The sequence below is a fragment of the Aulonocara stuartgranti genome (assembly GCF_965226115.1).
Source record: "Aulonocara stuartgranti genome assembly, chromosome: 10".
Lineage (NCBI taxonomy): Eukaryota > Metazoa > Chordata > Actinopteri > Cichliformes > Cichlidae > Aulonocara > Aulonocara stuartgranti.
The window spans coordinates 34,448,090-34,470,070 of NC_138946.1; the positions used below are offsets into that span (position 1 = coordinate 34,448,090).

Here is a 21,981-nt window from a genome sequence, read left to right on the forward strand (position 1 = left end):
GCCATCTATAATCCAGTTTTGAGATCCTCCCCAGACGCCTTAACGCCCACTCACATCCTGGGCCATCTGACCTCAGGAAATCACATGATAGGGTGGGGCCAGGTTTCACAATGAGCTCACCTGAAACCTTGGCTGATTGGGACCCACACCCGCTTTCACACCTCGGCTCATGTGATTAGGTGGAGGATCAATAGGGGGTCCATTGTCCCTCTCGAGGGGGACTGTCCACCATTTGACCCTAGAACTGAAGAAGCTTCTTGGATGAAACATCTTCAAGCCACTTAAAGAAGTCCAGACGCTTTTCTTTCTGAGCTCCTTAGACTACGATGACTGAGAACCCTCACAGACATCTGCATGCCGAAGTATCCTTGGGCAAGACACTCGCCTCTGACGTGATCCTGGTATGTTAATCTGAGTGTGAATGTTGGATATAAACCACTATAAACACACATAGGGTGTAGAAAGTGCTCCGAGTGCTGGAGTAGAGTAGAAAGGTGCTTTATGAGAAGAAATGACATCGTTCTGCAGAAGACACGGGAAAGATGATCCTGTAATTCCCAAACTGCACGATGTACTCTCCCTGCACTCCACCTCCAGCCTGATGGCTCACAGTCAGAGCGTCCTCTGTCACAGGGTCCTCCGTCACAGGTGCAGACGCGTTGTGAAGTGTGGGCTGATCTTTAATCCGTCCAGTTTCAACAGGAGGGATCAAAGTGGTCCCTGCGTGTGACATACAACGAAAAACAATTTTTTTTTTACCCAAATACAGAACGTTTCTGGGAATCTTGACTTAAAAAGAAGCTATTAAAAGAAATGTATGAAAATACTGTTGCACGCTGTAGTTGGAGTTACATGAAAAGAAGCAGGAGAAAGTGATTTAAAGATTAGCGTTGCTAATGTTTGTAAGATATGAACACAATACTGTTAGAGACCCACCCAGCCTATTTACCGTTACAGCACGACAGCGGCACACATGAATCAAATCAATGAAACCTGTTCACTCATGATTTAGCTCGTCACGAACTGTTCAACCAATCGATGGACGCCAGCAAAGTAAGATGTATTTCTCTTACTCTGCCACTATGACCTGTTTCCACTCCACACAAACAAGCTACTCATGTAGAAGCTGCAGTCCCGAGTTCGCTGGGAGCAACAATCCCACTGCAATTTCTCCTGGAAGTACAAATTCTAGTTTTTCTTCTTTTTCCTCCCCTAACTAGTCTCAGTGTTTGTCCTACAGACACTGTTCATACCTCAAAACAAAAACACTGAAACGTCCATAGCACCAGAGCCTAATTATAAGCTATAATTAACTTAAATGTATATTTTTAACTTTAACCTCCTAGGACCTGCGTCCACATATGTGGACACCACATTTTGGGTTATTTAGACCAAAATACTCGATCTTGCTCTACGAGGGCCTGATATCCACTTACGAGGACGTTATACTGCTACTGTTCTATCGAAATTTTAAATGAATATCCTCAGATGTGGCTCTGATTTTTCTTAGAACAAAAATTAGGTAAAAAAAAAAATCGGGTAGTTCTTTGTTTTTAGATTCATCAGGTCCCAATCAGCCCAAATATCACAGAGATATTAAAAATGCTGCTGTGGAAGAGTTCAGGTCTTAGGAGGTTAAATTTTATTGAAATATATCTTAAAACTCAAACGTAAAAGTCGTCACAAAACAGTAGTAATTACTAAACATGTCCATCACTACACTGGTAATCCAGGGGAAATGTCTGGGATGTTTAAATGCTCACACCTGAAAACATCTTCATCATATTTCAGTGAAATTTGTAAGATGTGATGTTTGTGGTGACACAGAAAATCAACAACATTTTAGTTTCTGAGAATAAAGCGTAACATGCTGTTCAATAGAATAAACATAGCAGCTCAGCCTGGTGAGTTGATGCACTGAGCTCAGCTGTGTCCTGCTTTATGTGCTTCAGGCTCCAGCATGGATTTGTAAGCTAATATTCCTAAATTACCTTAAATATTTGGCAACTTCATCAGTAACGTATGTGAGACGGGTCAGTATGAAGTGACAGAGCGACTGTGTGAGCTGGACAAGGACTTCACTGCTAGCTGATGTCCTTGTTATAGAGAAATGATCATTGATAGGTTTGTAGCATAAACCTATTCGCTGGAACGTTAAGACAATATAATTACACTGCAAGCAAGACACAAGTAGGCAAACTTCTTCATGGTACTCGTGCACGGGAGAGAACCGGACAACCGCTTGACTCCAGTTGGTCTCGTCCGTCCTCCCATACACTATCCTTTTATTGAGGTTACATGAATATGCATAGGGTCATTAACATATAACATCTTACATAGGTATACATGTGAACAAAGAATACTGTGTGTGTGTGTGTGTGTGTGTGTGTGTGTGTGTGTGTGTGTGTGTGTGTGTGTGGGGACTGCTGATCAAAGGGTCAAACATCCTTGGTCAGGAAGAGGGTAGCCTCCCCCTCACCCTAGATGGTTCATCCTAGATAACACGGTGAGGAAGTCCTGCAGTTCATCTAAACAAAGAGCACTTAGACTAGAACAGACGCAACTACGTTAATCCTACCATAAAACAATAAAACACGGTATGACCTCTCATGCTCCCAAAGTGCTGTCTAATACACACAAAGTTTGCAGACTATCAAGGATCAAAACCTCTACCAATCTACAACTAATTACAAAACTCTAAGCATATATAAGTAAATATTTCTAAGCATAAATGACAATCAACAATACAAATCTAACATTTCCCCCCTTTTTGACCTTTATGCCTGAAAAGTTCCCAGGTATGAATACCTCATGTCTGACAGTTTCAATGCAAACATTTTTATACTCAGCATATGTCAAATCACCCTAAATTACTGAAAGGTACACAGTTTAATAAATGTATTAGCAGTTACCCCATTCATTGAGCTCATCTCATGGCAAACTGCATCTTACGAGCAACCAAAGAAATTGTTAATTTAATAGTGAAACTAAAAAAGTAACATTTTCAAAAACATCTCAACTTGGTGGTGCTTCCTCCGGGTGTGCACATCACATGTCTCTCTGCAGAGTGGTTTAAGCTCTGCAGGGCGTCATGAATGTCTCTTCCAGTTGTTTCCGTCACTGTCCATAGGACCAGAGTCCAAATGTATGTAGAATAGACATTCAAACATACTAGTTGGTTTTGTGGTTCGTCAACATGGGTCTCAGCTATTTCCAAGCTGCAGACCTCTCAGCACTCTAGTTTTATGGCCTCTTACCAGCCCCCATCACCTGACTTCAGACCTTCGTCTTGTGAGGGGGATATTTATGACTCCTTAATTGTCCACGCTCTGCAGAAAAAGCTCTCTGTGGAAAGGGTGCTGGGTTCCGTCATCTTACTGCTGTTATGATCCCAGCAGCCTTCAGAGTGTCATCGTATGCACAGTACAGTGGCACAGCGTTAGGTGATGTTCATAGGAAACTGCTGTCATCACCACCATAGCTTCTGGTTCCTGTGCTTTCACAGAATCATGATGTCATCCTTGAACTCCTTCTGCGCTGTCGATGGAGCTTGGCACGCTCCCCTCATCCCACGAGTTTTCATGTTCCAACGCTGCTGAAGGTTTAAGGCAGAGCACGTCGTACACCTTAGTCGTCTTCCTCAGCGTCAATATTGAATCTTTCATTTTATTTAAAATCTTGCTGTGGGAAGTCTCCTCTTGATTTCCTGGAAGCTTAGTAGCACAGCTCTCTGTGTGATGTCTGCTGTGCTGAAGATGATCTCTGATCCTCCTGAAGCCTCTCTCCCATCTTGTGGACGATCCTCTCCTCTATTTTGCAGGCAGTTTCATGGTCCTTGCTGTGGCTCCAAGGTCTGATTTCATGATGGGCCCCAACCAGCTTGACCTTTGACCTCAACCACTGCCTGGCTGTCAGCTATGCCTGGAATGGTTCACGCTTCTCACTGGGCCTCTGAAGATTTCTCAGGAGATTACTGCTGCACCTGTATTTCCTTGCTAGGAAGACAAACTATTTGGAGAGTATGTCAACAATCATCAAACCACATTCTTTAGTTCAGTGAACTTCACTTATAGGCCATCAAAGCCTCATCTGAACATGGGTGCACCACTTGCATAGGTTTAATATTTGTAAATAAACGGCTAATCACACAAATCACTGCAACAATAATAAAAAACATTGTTTAATGTTAATCCTTGGACCCCTCCTCTTGACGCATGGACACATCCATGCGTCAACTCACCAAACCTGGATTCCAGTCTTAAAGAAAAAGATTAGCTAGATCATATCCCAGGCAACATCAGGGCATCTCCTCCCCTGGAGCAGCACCACCCTGGACCTATAATCCTGCAATGAAAATGTTAGTGTGCTTTGCATATTAAGTTTGCTTAACACCTGGCTCTCCCAGGAGCCTGCATACACACCATCATGGCCTGGAAAACAAAATCTGGAAGTAAAATCAAACTCCATACCTGTAAACAATTGTATCATAAGGACAAGAAGCATTCAACATCAGCAAGACAAGTGTCATGTGCAGGTTTTCTCAAATCAGTAAACTACAATTATTTTCATAAGTCGCCTCAGACATGGATCATCCCATGTACTCAGGCAACATTAATGTAATCGGTGACTGCTCTTAAGCAAAGTCACTCCACTTATATATTACTATGGGCTCAAAAGTGGCCAGCTAATGAGCCCATATCAAACTATCCCAGAAACACTGTATCTCTTATTTGTTCTTCTCATGTCACTTGTCCGCTTCTGCCGAATCCTCTACACGCAGTCATAGAAAAACAAACATTAGCAATACACATTGACTGTGGTCAGACGGAGGTCAGACACAGGTCAACAGATTCCAGAGGTGCCATAAAAACACCATAAAGTCAACCCTAGCTGTGGAAAGAAGTAACACCAGTTCTCAACACAGGAAATTTCACACAGGTTATTCACATTATCAAAGTAACCTTCACATTTTCCCATCAACACAATGCAACAGCATCACCACTCATAACCTGTAAACACAGTTTTCCTCACACATAAACCCAGAAATCCTGTAGTAGGAAAAAACATCAACCAGTTGTCCTGGTATAAATCGCATCATCAATTCACATGAAGAACTGGCATGCTGTAAGAAAAGAAAATGCAAATATTAGCGCTTGCGCAGGCGTATGCATACTTTGTCACAGATATCTCTGTGAGCAACTCAAGCCTATGAATAACACACCTGATAAATGCACAGACACAGAAAATGGCATTTAAAAGGTTAAATCATCATGCAACCTCGAGTGTTGCTGTCATCTTTCTGCTCCTGTAAAAGGAAACACATGGGTTCATCTGCACCTTTGTCAGGTGGGGGTTAGCTTCACACAATCATGTTCAGTCAGTCAGTCAGATATTTTAAAATTCTTACTCATTCACTCAGTGGTTCCTTCTTTTGCTAATTGTGGAAATTATCATCGCATTCGTTTCCACGCTCAGCAAAACGACGTTATTTCAAAAAGAAAAATAATTTAGACTGGATTTCCTCGTTGAATCCTTTTTGGGGGGGACTCTCATTTCCTAATTGTCCCAAATAAGTGGCTTTCTCCTGAACCCATTTTAAATGTGGAGAAACTCACTTGCAACAATTTTCTTGACGACGTGTAACGCTTTTAATTCCCGACTTGCAGATCTGCTCAAAGAAAAGAAATTCACAAGCAAAAATCAGTGCTTGTTCAAAAATGAAAAATAAAAAATAACAGAGACTATCAAACCAAACTCTCAGTGCACTGTGAAAGTATCAAAATAAAAAGGCCTTGTTAAGTCATGACACAAGCTCCTCATCTCAGGAGGGTAAATCATACCATTAGCATGGTTTATCATACCATCATACTAATCGGCAGGCTCAACTTCACAACAAAAGAAAAATCATCAGCTAGATTCACTCCAAATCAACCATCAGCTGCACAACACACAACATAACCCTAATGTCATATTAGCTATGAGTTTAATCACCCGGTCTGTGCTCTTCACTCATTTAAGCCACAGATCTATTTTATTCAATTTTTCCTTTTTCCCTTCATCATAAAACATGTGACATGCTGTCATGCACTTCACAAAACAGTCTGTTCTGACGTATTCAGAGTTGTGTATCTAAATACAGGATTCACTCGCACATCAAAGCAGGAAACTCAGTGTTTTAGAGTCTCCACTCAACACACAACAACTCCAACACATCTCATTCACTCATACTAGAATTCAGTCACCTTTCATTAATCTAAAACCGATCAACTAATTTGCATATCAGCTATTAACCCACTAAGTTGACAGGACGACAGAAAAGCATGTTCAAAATAGTATCACAAAAGACAATTTCCCTCATACAGTAAATTACATGTGCTGCCTCAATCAAGCAGGAAGCTTCTCCCAATTTACCATTTTAACAACTAAATTTATTGTCTGATCACTGGTTGGTCAAACCAGGATCTTTTTTTTTTTTTCCCACAAAAGTTAAATTGTTGTCCTGCAACTTGTAGAGTCAATTTTTTTTCTTTAGGATAAATTCAGTATTTGATAACAAGTGTCTGCTAAATTGACACTATTGTAACACTGATGAAAGATAACAAGCTAATTTTCATTGCATGGGTTTGTGTTATTAGGCAGGTCTAATGCATGTCTGTGGAGCTGCATCTCCAGCAGAGCATGTTCTTAAAGCTGCCTTTCCTACACATTTCTCTGCTATTATTTAATCATTTCTTAACTAATGTGCTATGAGTCTTCATGAGTCATTTTGTGTTTGGAATTGTTAGTAGGGTTAATGCATGTTCTGCTTGTGTGTGTGTGATTTTGTATATGTTTCTATTTTCGCAATGTTTCAGACTCCGTCTCAATTTTCCAACTTAAGCAGTCAGTTTTCTTTTCCCCAGGTTTGCTAACCCAAATTTTGATTTCCCACATTAAATAATTCCTATGTGTTCTCACCTAGTCTTCTCACTCTGTTGTCCTCTCCCTCTTCAACAGTCCCGGCAGTTCTCCTTCAGCTTTGTCCTGTCTAGTAGCTGAAGTGCTGCTGCTGCCTTCTTGGGCGACTTCTTAGCAGCTGCTGCCGATTTCTTGGCTTTGGCCGCGGCGGGCTTCTTGGCTTTGCTCTCAGTAGCCTTGTTCATCTTGAAGGATCCGGAGGTCCTGGTGCCCTTGGTCTGCACCAGAGTGCCCTTCGCCACCAGGCTCTTGATGGCGGTCTTGACACGGGCCTTGTTCTTGTCCACTTCGTAGCCTCCGGCAGCCAGAGCCTTCTTGAGAGCGGCCACGGACAGGCCGTTGCGCTCCTTGGAAGCGGCCACGGCTTTCACAATCAGCTCGCCCACGCTGAGGCCGACCTTCTTGGGCTTGGAAGTCATCGTCTTCTTCTTCTTGGCCTGAACCTCGGCGCAGGGCGTGTTTATGATGGAGCCTTTCCCACCACAGCGCTGGCACGTTGAACGCATCATGAAGGGTCCATTTCTTTCATGTCGCTAGCCGCATGTGGCTTGCCCGAGTCACTCAGTCCTTTTTGAGCATTTCAACATGCTGCCGCCGCAGACCCTGGCCTCAGATCCAGCAAGTTTAGCGCGCTGATCTCCAAAAAAGTCCCGAAGGCCAGAAAGACGTCAAATAAGTGTCTCGTGCTGAGAACTCAAACAAAAACTCCTCTTCACGCTGCCATCTTGCTCGCCCCTCCGTGAAATTCAACCAATCAGACAGGAAGATGGGTTTGCTTTCTTCTTCTTCTGCTGTTTATCCACATTGCTGCTGCTTTGCTGGGACTTTTTGTGCTCAGGACTTGCTGCTGTCTCTTTATCATGGAGCTGCATTCCTTATCTTCAGGGAGGAGTGAGCTCGCTTGTGAGGTTGAGAAACACATGGCACTGTAAATAAGTCAGCCAGAAACTTGGCCTGCATGTTTCCAATGATGTTAAACTATAACTTTCTTCCGACTGTTGCATGTGGAAAATTGATACAGGTCTGCTTTTCACCTGAAAGTGACAAACTAAAACATGTTCATTATTATCATCACTGCTTAATCAACACACATCTCTCTCTCTCTCTCTCTCTCTCTCTCTGTCTGTGTTTGTGTGAACAATCCTTTCTTAAAAGCAGAAAATGACATTGTAGTTGTTTTTCGGCTGATCAACACAAAACCTTTTTCCTATGATTATTTCTCTTCATCTACAATGTAGTAATTTGTCTCTTTTTCACTCTTTTTTTTTTTTTTTCTTCACAATAGCTGGTGGTCTGCAAAATCACCGCTCTCACTCACAATCAGAGGCAATCACTTTTGCACAGTGCACAAAAACACTGTGATGTCAGACACATTCACACTCACTTTTTCATCTGCATAAATCATATGGCTGGAGATATGTGCCATGGTGATCCATAAGCATGATCACCAGTTTATTTAATTATTTTTAATCCAACAAAACAAATAAACAAAAACATGATGCTGATGCTACACACACACACGAGTCAAGGTGCAGAAAAACTGCTCATGGAAACGCTGCACACTCTCTGTTTCCCTCTCTTTGAGTAGTTCTCAGACAGCTCTTGATCTGATAATGTGTAGCTTGCTCATCAGCTCAAAAAACAAAAACAAAACTGCAACGCGACATCACACAGTAGTTGCATGCTCTGCCCACAGTGGCAAAGTCTTACACTTACATATTCAACACAGCTTCTCCATCATGTATTTTTTAGATGTTTCATACAGGGTTGAGCATATTAGTTGTTTTCACAGATGTGCTCTATATCTCAACAATGGTTCATAATAAGACGACAGTCTTCCACACAGGTCAAGTGCCTCTATGCACTTCATGAGTTTAAATATTTACCTATATCACTTCACCTCACATGTCATTGTACTGAATTTAAGCAACCACAAGCTTAATGTAGATTACTTTTAACAACTATCCACCTCAATTAAATCTATGGTCTGGCACACAGGCTGCTGTCGATCAGGGCAAGCTAAAGAATAAACATTGTGTCAGCAAGGGGTGGGGGGAAAGCCATTCACCAGAGCATATCTTAAGTGCTGCTGATGTGGGCTGGCCTTCTCCACAGCTCTCCAAGGCTGGTGTGTTTTCTGAAAACTTCTAACATTTGAATCTCTTCCATTTATAAGCCTGCGATTAACCGCACGGCTCAGGTCCGCGTGACCGCGCTCGCGTGAACCCGCGCAGCTGTGGAGCCGTCGCTCTCTCTTTTTTTTTACATAAATACTTTGTGCTGCCAGGAGCAAAGTCCAGCACAAACGTCTGTCTCCCTCCGACTCACTCTTGGTTGCTTAGAAACCCATGATAACAACAACAGTCGGTGTCACAGACCACATGTTCTGCTCCGCACACACAACAACAACAACAACAACGACGACGACAATGACAACAACACAAAATAGGCCTACTGTCCAGCACAATCTGGACCCCGCGGAACTTCTCAACACCCCACTGAGCGGTGGAGAACTCACTACAGTACCCCACACAGCGGTCTGTATTTCGCCCCACTAAGACGGCGAACCAAAAAAAGTTCGAACTGCGCAACTCTGCGACTTAATGCTTCTGTACAAAAAACCCCACTGAGCGGCCTTGTACATCGCCCCACTTAGACGGCGAATTTTAGCCCCACTGAGCGGCCACGGACAACGCCCCACTGAGCGGCGAAGACGTAATTTTAGCCCCACTAAGCGGCCACGGACAACGCCCCACTGAGCGGCGAAGACGTACAGTTATAGAGTTGGACTCTAAACTTACTCGGTGTTGCTTAGCGTGTAATATCAGCCTCGAATCCCGCCAATCGCCATTCATCGAGGAGAAAAGACATACAGCGAATCCACAGGAACTTCCTGGCTGACGTCAGTCTTTCAGCGTGCCTCTCCTCCCCTCGGTGAATGCGATTCCAGGGCTCCGGCATCAAAGGACCAATTAATGATAGGTTTGTAGCATAAACCTATTCGCTGGAACGTTAAGACAATATAATTACACTGCAAGCAAGACACAAGTAGGCAAACTTCTTCATGGTACTCGTGCACGGGAGAGAACCGGACAACCGCTTGACTCCAGTTGGTCTCGTCCGTCCTCCCATACACTATCCTTTTATTGAGGTTACATGAATATGCATAGGGTCATTAACATATAACATCTTACATAGGTATACATGTGAACAAAGAATACTGTGTGTGTGTGTGTGTGTGTGTGTGTGTGTGTGTGTGTGTGTGTGTGTGTGGGGACTGCTGATCAAAGGGTCAAACATCCTTGGTCAGGAAGAGGGTAGCCTCCCCCTCACCCTAGATGGTTCATCCTAGATAACACGGTGAGGAAGTCCTGCAGTTCATCTAAACAAAGAGCACTTAGACTAGAACAGACGCAACTACGTTAATCCTACCATAAAACAATAAAACACGGTATGACCTCTCATGCTCCCAAAGTGCTGTCTAATACACACAAAGTTTGCAGACTATCAAGGATCAAAACCTCTACCAATCTACAACTAATTACAAAACTCTAAGCATATATAAGTAAATATTTCTAAGCATAAATGACAATCAACAATACAAATCTAACAATCATCTCTTTGTGTCTTACTGCAGGCACCATCTGCTGTGGCTTTCCCTGCAGCCACACCAGCGGGCATGTTGGCATATGCAATGGTAAGTCTGCTGGTCGCACACTTTAAGGCAGGGACCCATTTCACAGTGAGCAGTAATGACTGTGGAGTCTGAGGTGAGAATTTATTGAAGATGATTTTAGAAGGAAGAAATCTGAGAATATGTGAGGACAGCTGGCTTTGTTTATCGGAGTCGCTTTTGGAGACGGATTAATTTACATGATGACTGGATGAATGAATAAATGCTATGTAAATTAATACTTATCATCTCTTTTTCCCCATCAGCCTCCCCGAATGGGCTCCATGATGATCACACAGCCTACTATGATGTATACTCAGCCTGCGATGAGGTCACCCAACCCCTTTGGGCCCAATCCTGGTGCTCAGGTAACCGATGTCTGCGTCTACAGTATACGACTCGTCTGCGTCAGTGTCCACAATGTTCCTATAATTATTATCTCTAAGTTCAAGAGGTCGATTAAGCAGAGCAGGTTGTTGTAGTCAACAGTCAGTACTTCACACTTGGCTGGACTAGTTTCCACGTCTCCTTTAAACCATGATGGAAGCACAGACGTGTGCTACATGCGCTGGAGTTTGTTTGTACTTTAGCTGCAAATTTGGTTTGTAATAGATTTTTTTAAACTTTGGCTGCATTGTCAACACACAAGAGTTTGTGTTACTAATCCTGCAGACAGTTAGTAACATATAAAAGGGAAAAAGTCTTCAGGTAATTTTGCGATGTGTTATTTGTGTTTGTCCCAACGAATGTTTCTCAGACTGAATCTCACTTCAGTGAGAGTGACTGACACCGAGCATGCTGCATGGCTGTATTTTCATTAAGTCATTGGTCATGTGATTATAATGCATGGCTTACACACACACACATATAAGCTTTTTGTTCCATTACACCATCTGAACATAAATCTTCTTAAATCCTGTGTCCAGGTAGGAACAGGTGTAAAATCCACTCCCACAGTGGACCCTACATGTTAATCTTTCCACAGTGTTCCCCAGTAAAAGCAGGTGAACCCTTCTGCACTCACATCGCTGTGTTTGGATGGTGTTTTCTTAAATTCTGCTCTATTCTTGTTTCATGTCCTTCCAGATGCAGTTCATGTAACCAGCCAGAGGAGGCGTCGTTCACATCTGAGGATGATTCGCAGCAGAGTCGATTATTCAGGCAAACTTCCTGTTTGCTTCTAATGAACTCGCCTCTCTGAGAACGAACAGCTCAGAAAAAGACGTCTTGAATAAGATCTCAGTGACTTCACACAGGATCACAGTGGCTGTGGACGTTTCACAGAGGATGTTGTGCCTCTCTGATTAAATCCAAGTCGTAAAAGGAGAGAAAGCGTGCTTGCTGCCATTTCAAACCATGCAAACCGGACATTTCCTGACTGTCTTTGATTAAGAGAAACTCAACCTCCATAGGAAGAGCTTTTTGATGTCACTGCTTTATCTGCTGGGAAAATCACGCTGCTTTGTGACCACGCCTCCTGCTGTTTGATTTGTCTGTTTCGTTCCTCCTGTCCGGGCTGGGAGAGTCATTTCTTTCAATGATCGTTTATGATTAACCTCTTTAAGCATCCTCATATTAGCAAAACAAGCAAACTCCTGTTATGATTTATTGTTTGCAGTAGACATTCATTGTGTATTGTTTGTATTTATTTATAATTACCACAGACTGAGTTGCATTAAAAACAAAAACTGCTGTCTGACCTCCTGTTAGGGAGCGTCTTCAGGTTCATAATTATTCTTGATTAGATTTTGTGTGATTGAGATTATTTAAAAAACAAAAGAAGTTAATATAAAGAGATGTTTGATGTTGGGGCACTAAATAGTCTTTGTATTCTGTTCTGTGGCTCAGAAACACTGAGATGAATGTTAATGTAATAATTCACTAGTACCAGCAAACGACTGGACTCAGTTTCTATGAATCTGGTGTTTGACCATCATTCTGCATGTAGTCATCAGGACAGTGTTGCACTGAATGCTCATTTATGCTTTTGATGCTTGGCATTTACTCTTACATCAAAGGTGTGTCTGTGTGGGGGCAGGTGGGTGTGTGTGGGTGGGTGTGGGTAGAGACATAGGAGAGTTGCTGTTGATCAGTGCTCTGTGTATGTAGAAGTCATGCTGCCAGTCACAGGATGGGTGGTTGCAGGTATGAAAGATTGTTTAAACATGACCTGACTACATTAGCTTTGTCACTCAGATTATAAAGTACACATTTCCACACTTGTGCGGCTTCTCTGTCGTCTTTGTCCCATTTTGAGCTGCCGTTAATGTTCCAGTTCGTTCACTGTGTCCAGCAGTGATGCTGCAGAGCTGCATGATTGTGTTTGGACAGGAACTGGTTCTTATACAGCGCTCGTCTCCTCTGAGAACTCAAACCACTTTACACAAAACGCCTCATTCACACGAGCTCTTTCTATCCAACATTCATGCACTTTCAGACTTAAAATGAACAAATACTGCTAAAAACTAACTAGTGGTATATCAACACAGTGCATCATAACAGTAAGAAGTGTTTTTCACTTGAACGTTTTTCATGATTTGTGATCCTTTACAGAGAACATAAATTAATAGGGTCTATAGGTAAATGTAAATATAAATATATATATATAAAAAACACCCAGCACGCCCCTGCGGGCGGTTTATCCTTCAAGCTCGGGTCCTCTACCAGAGGCCTGGGAGCTTGAGGGTCCTGCGCAGTATCTTAGCTGTTCCCAGGACTGCGCTCTTCTGGACAGAGATCTCCGATGTTTTTCCCGGGATCTGCTGGAGCCACTCGCCTAGCTTGGGAGTCACCGCACCTAGTGCTCCGATTACCACGGGGACCACCGTTACCTTCACCCTCCACATCCTCTCGAGCTCTTCTCTGAGCCCTTGGTATTTCTCCAGCTTCTCGTGTTCCTTCTTCCTGATATTGCTGTCATTCGGAACCGCTACATCGATCACTACGGCCGTCTTCTTCTGTTTGTCTACCACCACTATGTCCGGTTGGTTAGCCACCACCATTTTGTCCGTCTGTATCTGGAAGTCCCACAGGATCTTAGCTCGGTCATTCTCCACCACCCTTGGGGGCATCTCCCATTTTGACCTCGGGACTTCTAGGTTATACTCGGCACAGATGTTCCTGTACACTATGCCGGCCACTTGGTTATGGCGTTCCATGTATGCCTTGCCTGCTAGCATCTTGCACCCTGCTGTTATGTGCTGGATTGTCTCTGGGGCATCTTTACACAGCCTGCACCTGGGGTCTTGCCTGGTGTGATAGACCCCAGCCTCTATGGATCTTGTACTCAGAGCTTGTTCTTGTGCTGCCATGATTAGTGCCTCTGTGCTGTCTTTCAGTCCAGCTTTGTCCAGCCACTGGTAGGATTTCTGGATATCAGCCACCTCCTCTATCTGCCGGTGGTACATACCGTGCAGGGGCCTGTCCTTCCATGATGGTTCCTCGTCTCCCTCCTCTTTCTTGGGTTTCTGCTGCCTGAGGTATTCACTGAGCACTCGGTCAGTTGGGGCCATCTTCCCAATGTATTCTTGGATGTTCCTTGTCTCATCCTGGACTGTGGTGCTGACACTCACCAGTCCCCGGCCCCCTTCCTTCCGCTTAGCGTACAGCCTCAGGGTGCTGGACTTGGGGTGAAACCCTCCATGCATGGTCAGGAGCTTTCTTGTCTTTATGTCAGTGGCTTCTATCTCCTCCTTTGGCCAGCTTATTACCCCAGCAGGGTACCTGATCACGGGCAGGGCGTACGTGTTGATGGCCCGGATCTTGTTCTTACCATTCAGCTGACTCCTCAGGACTTGCCTGACCCTCTGCAGGTACTTGGTGGTTGCAGCCTTTCTAGCGGCCTCTTCATGGTTCCCATTTGCCTGCGGGATTCCCAGGTACTTGTAACTGTCCTCTATGTCTGCAATGTTGCCTTCTGGTAGTTCAATCCCCTCAGTTCTGACTACCTTCCCTCTCTTTGTTACCATCCGACTACACTTCTCCAGTCCGAACGACATTCCAATGTCATTGCTGTATAGCCTGGTAGTGTGGATCAGTGAATCGATGTCTCGTTCACTCTTGGCATACAGCTTGATGTCATCCATGTACAGGAAGTGGCTGACAACTGCTCCGTTCCGTAGTCGGTATCCGTAGCCAGTCTTGTTAATGATTTCACTGAGGGTTCAGGCCTATGCAGAACAGCAGTGGGGACAGAGCATCTCCTTGGTAGATCCCGCACTTGATGGTAACTTGTGCTATGGGCTTGGAGTTGGCCTCTAGTGTTGTACGCCACATCCCCATTGAGTTCCTGATGAAGGCTCTTAGGGTCCCATTGATCTTGTACAATTCTAGGCATTCCAGTATCCAGCTGTGGGGCATTGAGTCATAGGCCTTCTTGTAATCAATCCAGGCAGTGCACAGGTTGGTCAGTCTGGTCTTGCAGTCTCGGCTGATTGTTCTGTCTACCAGTAGCTGGTGTTTTGCACCTCTGGTATTCTTGCCAATTCCTTTCTGTGTCCCGCTCATGTATTGACCCATGTGCCTGTTCATCTTAGCCGATATGATGCCTGACAGGAGCTTCCATGTAGTACTGAGGCAGGTTATTGGTCGGTAGTTGGAGGGGACCGGTCCCTTCTTGGGGTCCTTGGGGATCAGGACCGTCCGGCCTTCAGTTAGCCATTCCGGGTGTCTTTCGTTAACTAGCAGCTGGTTCATTTGTGCTGCCAGACGCTCGTGGAGTGCAGTCAGCTTCTTCAGCCAGTAGGCGTGAACCATGTCGGGCCCTGGTGCTGTCCAACTCTTCATACTGGAGACCCTTTCTTGGATATCTGCCACTGTGATGGTTACTGGACCCTGTTCAGGGAGGTCGCTGTGGTCTGCCCTCAGATCCTCTAGCCACTGAGCATTGCCGTTATGGGTTGCATCCTTCTCCCATATGCTCTTCCAGTATTGCTCCGTCTCCAGCCTTGGTGGTGCTGTTCTCTTATTGTTCCCTTGCCACTGAGAGTACACCTTTGCTGGTTCTGTGGAGAACAGCTGGTTTATTCTCCTGCCTTCTATCTCTCTGGTGTACCTCCTCAAGCGGCTGGCCAAGGCTGTGAGTCTTTGCTTGGCAGTTTCCAAGGCCTCAGGTATGGCCAACTTGCTGTATTTCTTAGGCACCTTATTTGTCGCACCTTTCTGCAACTCCGTTAGTTGGCTAACCTCCCTCCGTGCTACTTTGATCTTGCCCTCTAGCCTCCTTCTCCATGGAGGGTACTGCCCCTTGTGGCTGTTCAACTTGTAGCCAAGCATCTCACTGATCACTGCTGCCGTATTGTAGATCAGCTTGTTAGTGTCAGTAATCGTGGTTGTAGGTATTGCCCGTAGTTCGTGGTTCGTAGTTCTTGGTTCGGTACGCATATGTATCGAACAATACAACATTTGTAATTTATTTTATCAATTTTCCTTCTGACGATGCTGTCTGTGTTGAGCGCTCAGTGAATCTGTGTTCGACTACTCCGCCTAGGCTGCACTGTCGAGCGCAGATCCACTGAGTGCTCCACACAGACAGCATAGACAGAAGGAAGAGCGCAGGGCACCTCCCCCACCCTCATTCAGATCTGGCGTTTGGAATTATTTTGGTTTTCATGTGACGTATGACCCTGAAGGTAAGCGAGTCATGGACTAAAGTAAAACAGTATGTTGGATGTGCCATGCAATGCTCAATTACATTGGTGTGAACTAGTGTGTTAGCGCAGTTAGCTCGTTAACGTGTTGGCCGTCTAGCCCCATGCACGGGCGATCGGCGGTAGCTCGTTAACGGAGATTTGCCGTGTTGTGGCGTTAAGGTCATTTCAACGAGATTAACCTGAAAGCACTAGTGGGAACACAACGAATATGACTGCACATTTACGCCGACATCATCCTAGTGCAAAGACAAAAACAACAAGCATGCTACTAACTTTAGCCGAGTCATTTAGACAGCTGTTAGCACATGATTCTCCTTATGCTGCTGAGAATATAGCCCAGAAGAAGCGGATAGTATAGCTTTTATTTTGGAAAGAGCCATTTCTCTGTAATAAACTCTCTTTTCCAAAGATGAGTGATTCCTCAATCAGATACAGGGCTTGCAATATCGCTAGCCCGACATCCTGGGGCTAGCGATTTTTTTCAGTCGAGCTACCAAAATCTATCTCTTCCCTGCCCGTCGGGCTATTGTAGGAAAAATATATGTCAATGCTTTTGCATTCTTTCAGAAATGTAGCTGGGTAATTATGTCATTGGCATCGGTGAGCCACTGTCAATATGTGACATATTGAAGTCGCGTTTGAATTTGCGCTTGTTTTTTTGCTTTCACTTTGCAATCGTGCGAACTGTGTATAGAGAGCGACAGCACTGATCTGTGAGTGATGATAATTTGTGCACCAATTCCTCTGACATCGTCTTATTAATCGTTAGCTTACTATGCAAACATGACAAGTGAAATCTCCCGCAGCTTAAACATGTGAGAGGTTGATCGCGCAGAGAATCGCTGAGCTTATGTGAGTGTGTAAAAGCATTTCAGTTCTGCTGAGCCAAATAAGACAGGTCAGGGTGAAGAAGTGACAGCCAAAGAAAAGCTTACCACAAAACGGAGAAGTTATGACAAATCAGACTATAAGGCAAAAAGAAAGTGCAGCTTTATGGTTTCATGGACAAAAGAATTTCTGTGGCTGCAATATGACGAGCTAAATAACCAGGGCTGCACATAAGTGGTCCGCACGTGCGCATTCGCTGTCAAAATAAAAAACACGCACAAGGGTTAGGGTTAAATTTAAAAACTGTACTTTTGATTTAAAATATATATTTATAATTTTAATAAATGACAAATTAAAAAGGCATGAACATTTTTTTGTATCGAAAAAATATCGAACCGTGACACCAAAGTATCGAACCGAACCGAACCGTGAATTTTGTGTATCGTTGCACCCCTACTATATATATATATATATATATATATATATATATATATATATATATATATATCTTGCCTAATGGCAGCTGAGATGGATATCGTGTGTGAGAGCAAGAGACAGTCAGAATTTGCATTAGCTGAGCTTGTGCAGAGTTCACCCTTCATGACTGTGGTGGCTTCTGCTGCTGAAGCACAGGTGCAGCGTCTCAGCACACAGACCTCGAACGCTGCATCCTGCTTGGCAGAGCAGCTCCATTAGTAATAAGAAGATTCTTTGTTTTCCTGCCACTTCCTCTGAGTCGAGCTGCAGCAGCAGAAAGATCCGTGTGTGTTTGTAAGACACTGACTTTCATGATAAATTTAATATGACTTAAGGCCTTACAAAGATGGTTACTTCATTTCCCCTGTTCTTTAAAAAATGTGTCCTGATATATCGGGCGTGCCAGTCATTCTTTAGACGGATGATGATCTTCAGTGAAAGAGGATTTATTTCTGAGGCAAAATCACGTGTTTAAAGACGTTTTAGGTCAAGAATCTGTAGGGCCCAGACTCCTATACAGGAAGTTTGGTTTGGCTCTCTGATTTTAAAACAAAGGTCCTAATTTCGGATCCTGTGGGTCTTCCCCAGTAGGGAATGCACAGTCCGAATGGAGCCGGTGTGGGTGAAGGGATTCACCCAGTACCAACACTGATAAAATAAGTAAAAATCTTGCAGGTCAAATCCTGTCAGTCCCACTTGTTAACGTAGCTCACCTACTGATCGTGGCACTTGTAATTTCTGGGTTGATTTTAGAGGCCTCGATAGTAGTAGGTCTCTAGGAAATGTTATAATTAAAGTGCTAGAATAACCTGCAAGATCAGTTTGCACTAGTAAAGAAGAACACTCAGATTATTACCTTTTACTATTCACAAAAGGTTAAATATCCACAATTTAGACTTTAATTGCAAAAAATGAACCACCTCCAAAATCAGCACTCCCTCCTCTGACCTAATGCTGACCTTGATGCACTTATACTGAAACAATGATTTTAAAACATAAATTAAATGGTAGCAATTGTATACAGCGTGTCCGTCTCCCAAAACCAAACTGAACTGGTTCCCTAGAACAGAGCTTCCCAAAGTGTGAGGCCCGCCCCCTAGGGGGGGCACAGAGCTATTGCAGGGGGGGGTGTATGAAAAGGGAAAAAAACCCAAAACGCTTGGACACGGGGCACCACACAAACGCAAAGCAGGAGATGAAGCATCGCTGAATATGTTTCCAAACCAACTTCATTCTGAGACAAAGACTAGAAAATATGATGAAGCAAATCTGCCCTTTGGCTTCACCTGCACAAGTGCAGAGGTAGGTCTCCCTGCAGGGTTGGTTTTCCCTGCGTCGGGAGCAGCGCTGGGCTGTTTAAATCACAGAAAAACAGGATCCCACATTCTTGAGTGTTCACAAACACTTGTTGTAATGACTAACTACTCCTGACATGTTGGAGATGTTTGCTCTTTATACAGTAAAGTTACAGCGGGATACAAATAACATCAGGCTGATCCTGCCACAGTTTGTTCCCCCTGTCTAAATCACAGACAAACAGGATCCAACAGCTGTTTATGTGTTTAAACCCATTTTGCACAGAGAGGTGTTTTTTGAAAAATGTATTGATGCAATGTTGAACATTATTACACAGGAAAAACAACTACAGTAAAATAATTACACTGTGACGCCTCTGCCTTTGTAAATGGAGGGACAGTAACTGCGTGTAAAACCTGCAGACAGTCAGATTAACAGTATTTTGTCTCTATCTGTCTTTCTGCAATTCATCTCATGTAAACAATAACGTGGCCACAGCGTGACGCGAATAAAGGCTCATACCTTTGACGTTGTGTGATGAACTCTGTATTCCTCGTCCACATGTTAAACGCAAAAAAGGAGTTTTAAAAAATCTCAGTTTTCGGTGATTCGAAATGCCGTTTACGTGGACGAAACAGCTGCGTGTTCAAAAACACCCGTGTAGGTGCGGACGCAGCGTAAAAGAGTTAGTAGTTTATTTTATTACTACCTATTTTTCTTGTAAAACAAAGGGGGGCCCAGCAAAAAAAGTTTGGGAACCACTGCCCTAGAAGATGGCCTGAAAACTGAAGGCTCTGCCTCCCATTCTACTTTAAAATATCTTAGAAGTTACTAGTAAACCAGCGGTCTAAGATCAAAGTCTTGTATTGGGTATGAGGTCTTTAAGATAAGATGGGACCTGATTATTCACCTGTTAGTACCTTGTGTATAGTGGGAGGAATTTTAAATTTGATGCTGGAATTAACAAGGAACCAATGAAGAGAAGCCAATATGGGAGCGATATGGTCCGTCTTTATGTGTGTCATCTGGCTTCATTGAGAGCTGTATAGCATCATCTGCTTAGCAACAAAAATGTGTGCTATTTTTTCAAATGATACTACCTTATATAAATATATATAATGTAAACAGAATTGGTCCTTGTATGGAACCCTGTGGAACTCCATAATTAACCTTTTTTGTGTGAAGAAGAGTCTATTAGATCTGACTCAAACCACTGCAGTGCAATACATTTAATTCCTACCGCATAATCATATTATAATATAAATATTATATAAATAAATATTGTTGTCAGCAGTATGAAATGTTGCACTGCGGTCTCGCACGACAAGCACAGTGATGTGATTATTGAAGTTAGCAGATCAAGGATCAAATGAAGGATCAGTCAGAGACTCTAAATGAATATCAATAGTATTGTTATTATTATTATTATAGTATAGTCTCCAGTGCTGAGGATTAGAAGTGATTATGTAATAGTGTTAACGAGATAATCGACTTCTGTGGCACAGTTTAGCTGCTCTGTTCTGTTTTGGCACCTGGTACTGAAAACAGTAACAATGGAGGAATTAAGCCCTTAAACTTAGTTGCAGACTTTCCAAAAGAAATCTGCTGTAATGAAAAGTGTTACTGCTGTTTAAATGCTCATCCAGGTCATATGATGCTTCAGTATGTCACAGCACATGTTGGTATTCATGCTTCCATCAATGAACTGTGGCTCCCCGGCAGCACTCATACACCCCAAACCATGTTTGACTGTTGGCAAGACACACTCATCTTTGTACTCCTCACCTGGTTGCCGCCACACATGACTCCATCTGAGTGAAGCTATGAAAGAAGGTATTTGGCCAAAAGATGCAGAAAGAGTTCGTGGTGATGAAATGAGAAGTATGTACACCTGCAATAAGAGATTTGTTGCTTCACAGCACCACAGAGAGGCAGACAGGGGACGAGCTGTCTGCCTTCTCAGTTCAGAGAGGTTGCACTGCATTTGGGTTCATGATAACAATACAATAAACAATAAATCCCTTCTGAGGGGTTGGATGTGTGATGGCATGCGTGGAGGTGAGAATGATGCTGGTAGCAGGCTTGGCTGATGTGGGGTTTGGTTGGGCATAGAGGTGAAAATGGAGGTGCTGCAAGGTTCACCTGTCACCCTGGGAGGTAGGACCATTTCCTTAACTGGCATTTCTGGTGGGAAACTGTGATGGACCGAGCAGTGAAGGAAACTTAGGCACAGGTTAAAGTCCAAAAAAAAAGGTTTTTTACTTAACCCAAAAACATAATTGGTTAACTCATGCAAAAAGAATCAAAATCTTGGGCCCATAAAAGAGGTCAAAACAACAAAACTCTACTCAAAGTTGACAACACTACTGATAACTCAAACTGACCCAACTTAATGAGACAAAGGGGAAACTTAAATAGTGGCTGATCAGCCCACAAAAACAGGAAAAGGGGTAAAACACACAAAACCTAACTAAACCAAACATAATGAACTCCAATCCCCCCCCATGGTCCCGAGTTATGGCATGAACCAATTTGCAGTCTTCCTTTAAAGCTTGCTCCGCCCCTTTTCCACCTCTTGGCTCCTTAATCAAGGGACTGGAACAGCTGCAACTACGGTAACTCAGAAAACAAAAAAATTCATCATACATAACAGTGTAAACTAAAATGTGCGCACTTATTTTAGAATGCAGCGTTATGTGGATACGTGAATTAACTCTAAACGAAACTCTAAAAGACATGTGAATGCAAGGTTACTTATAAGCCTCTACACTAACATGGTGGTATTACCACTGTGTGGCTGTAAGTGCAGCCATCACAGAAACCCTTGAGAAGGATCTCCGGGAGTATGTCACCATGGTACCACCATGTACCACCTGTGCACGGAGAAAGAATAGAACTCAATGACCTTCAGGTCTGCTCCAGGCCATGGTTGCATATGGCCGTAGACTTTGTCACCGGGCTGTCTGTTTGCTCTGGCAAGTCTGTTATCCTGTCTATCATTGGCAGGTTCTCCAAGTCCGCCCACTTCATTGCACTGTATAAACTCCCTACAGCATCCGAAATGCAAAACTCCTGGTAGACCATGTCTTCAGGCTTCAC

At 43.5% G+C, this 21,981-nt stretch overlaps 2 protein-coding genes across 7 annotated transcripts in view; both read left to right on the forward strand.

The window, feature by feature from the left end:
* LOC309715579 (phosphatidylinositol-binding clathrin assembly protein-like) overlaps positions 1 to 12,849 on the forward strand; it is a 43,914-nt gene extending 31,065 nt beyond the window's left edge. For all 6 annotated transcript variants that reach the window (XM_082548824.1, XM_082548823.1, XM_082548826.1 and 3 more), the window contains exons 19-21: positions 10,595 to 10,654; positions 10,897 to 10,998; positions 11,717 to 12,849. In XM_082548824.1, the coding sequence (XP_082404950.1) occupies positions 10,595 to 10,654; positions 10,897 to 10,998; positions 11,717 to 11,731 (177 nt within the window). In that variant the 3' untranslated portion in view covers positions 11,732 to 12,849. The remainder of the gene's footprint in view (positions 1 to 10,594; positions 10,655 to 10,896; positions 10,999 to 11,716) is intronic.
* A 3,378-nt stretch (positions 12,850 to 16,227) lies between these two features.
* The window catches only part of LOC309715581 (synaptotagmin-like protein 2), a 101,655-nt gene continuing 95,901 nt past the window's right edge, over positions 16,228 to 21,981 (forward strand). The window contains exon 1 of the mRNA XM_082548831.1: positions 16,228 to 16,260. The gene's annotated coding sequence lies outside the window, so the exon portion shown is untranslated. The remainder of the gene's footprint in view (positions 16,261 to 21,981) is intronic.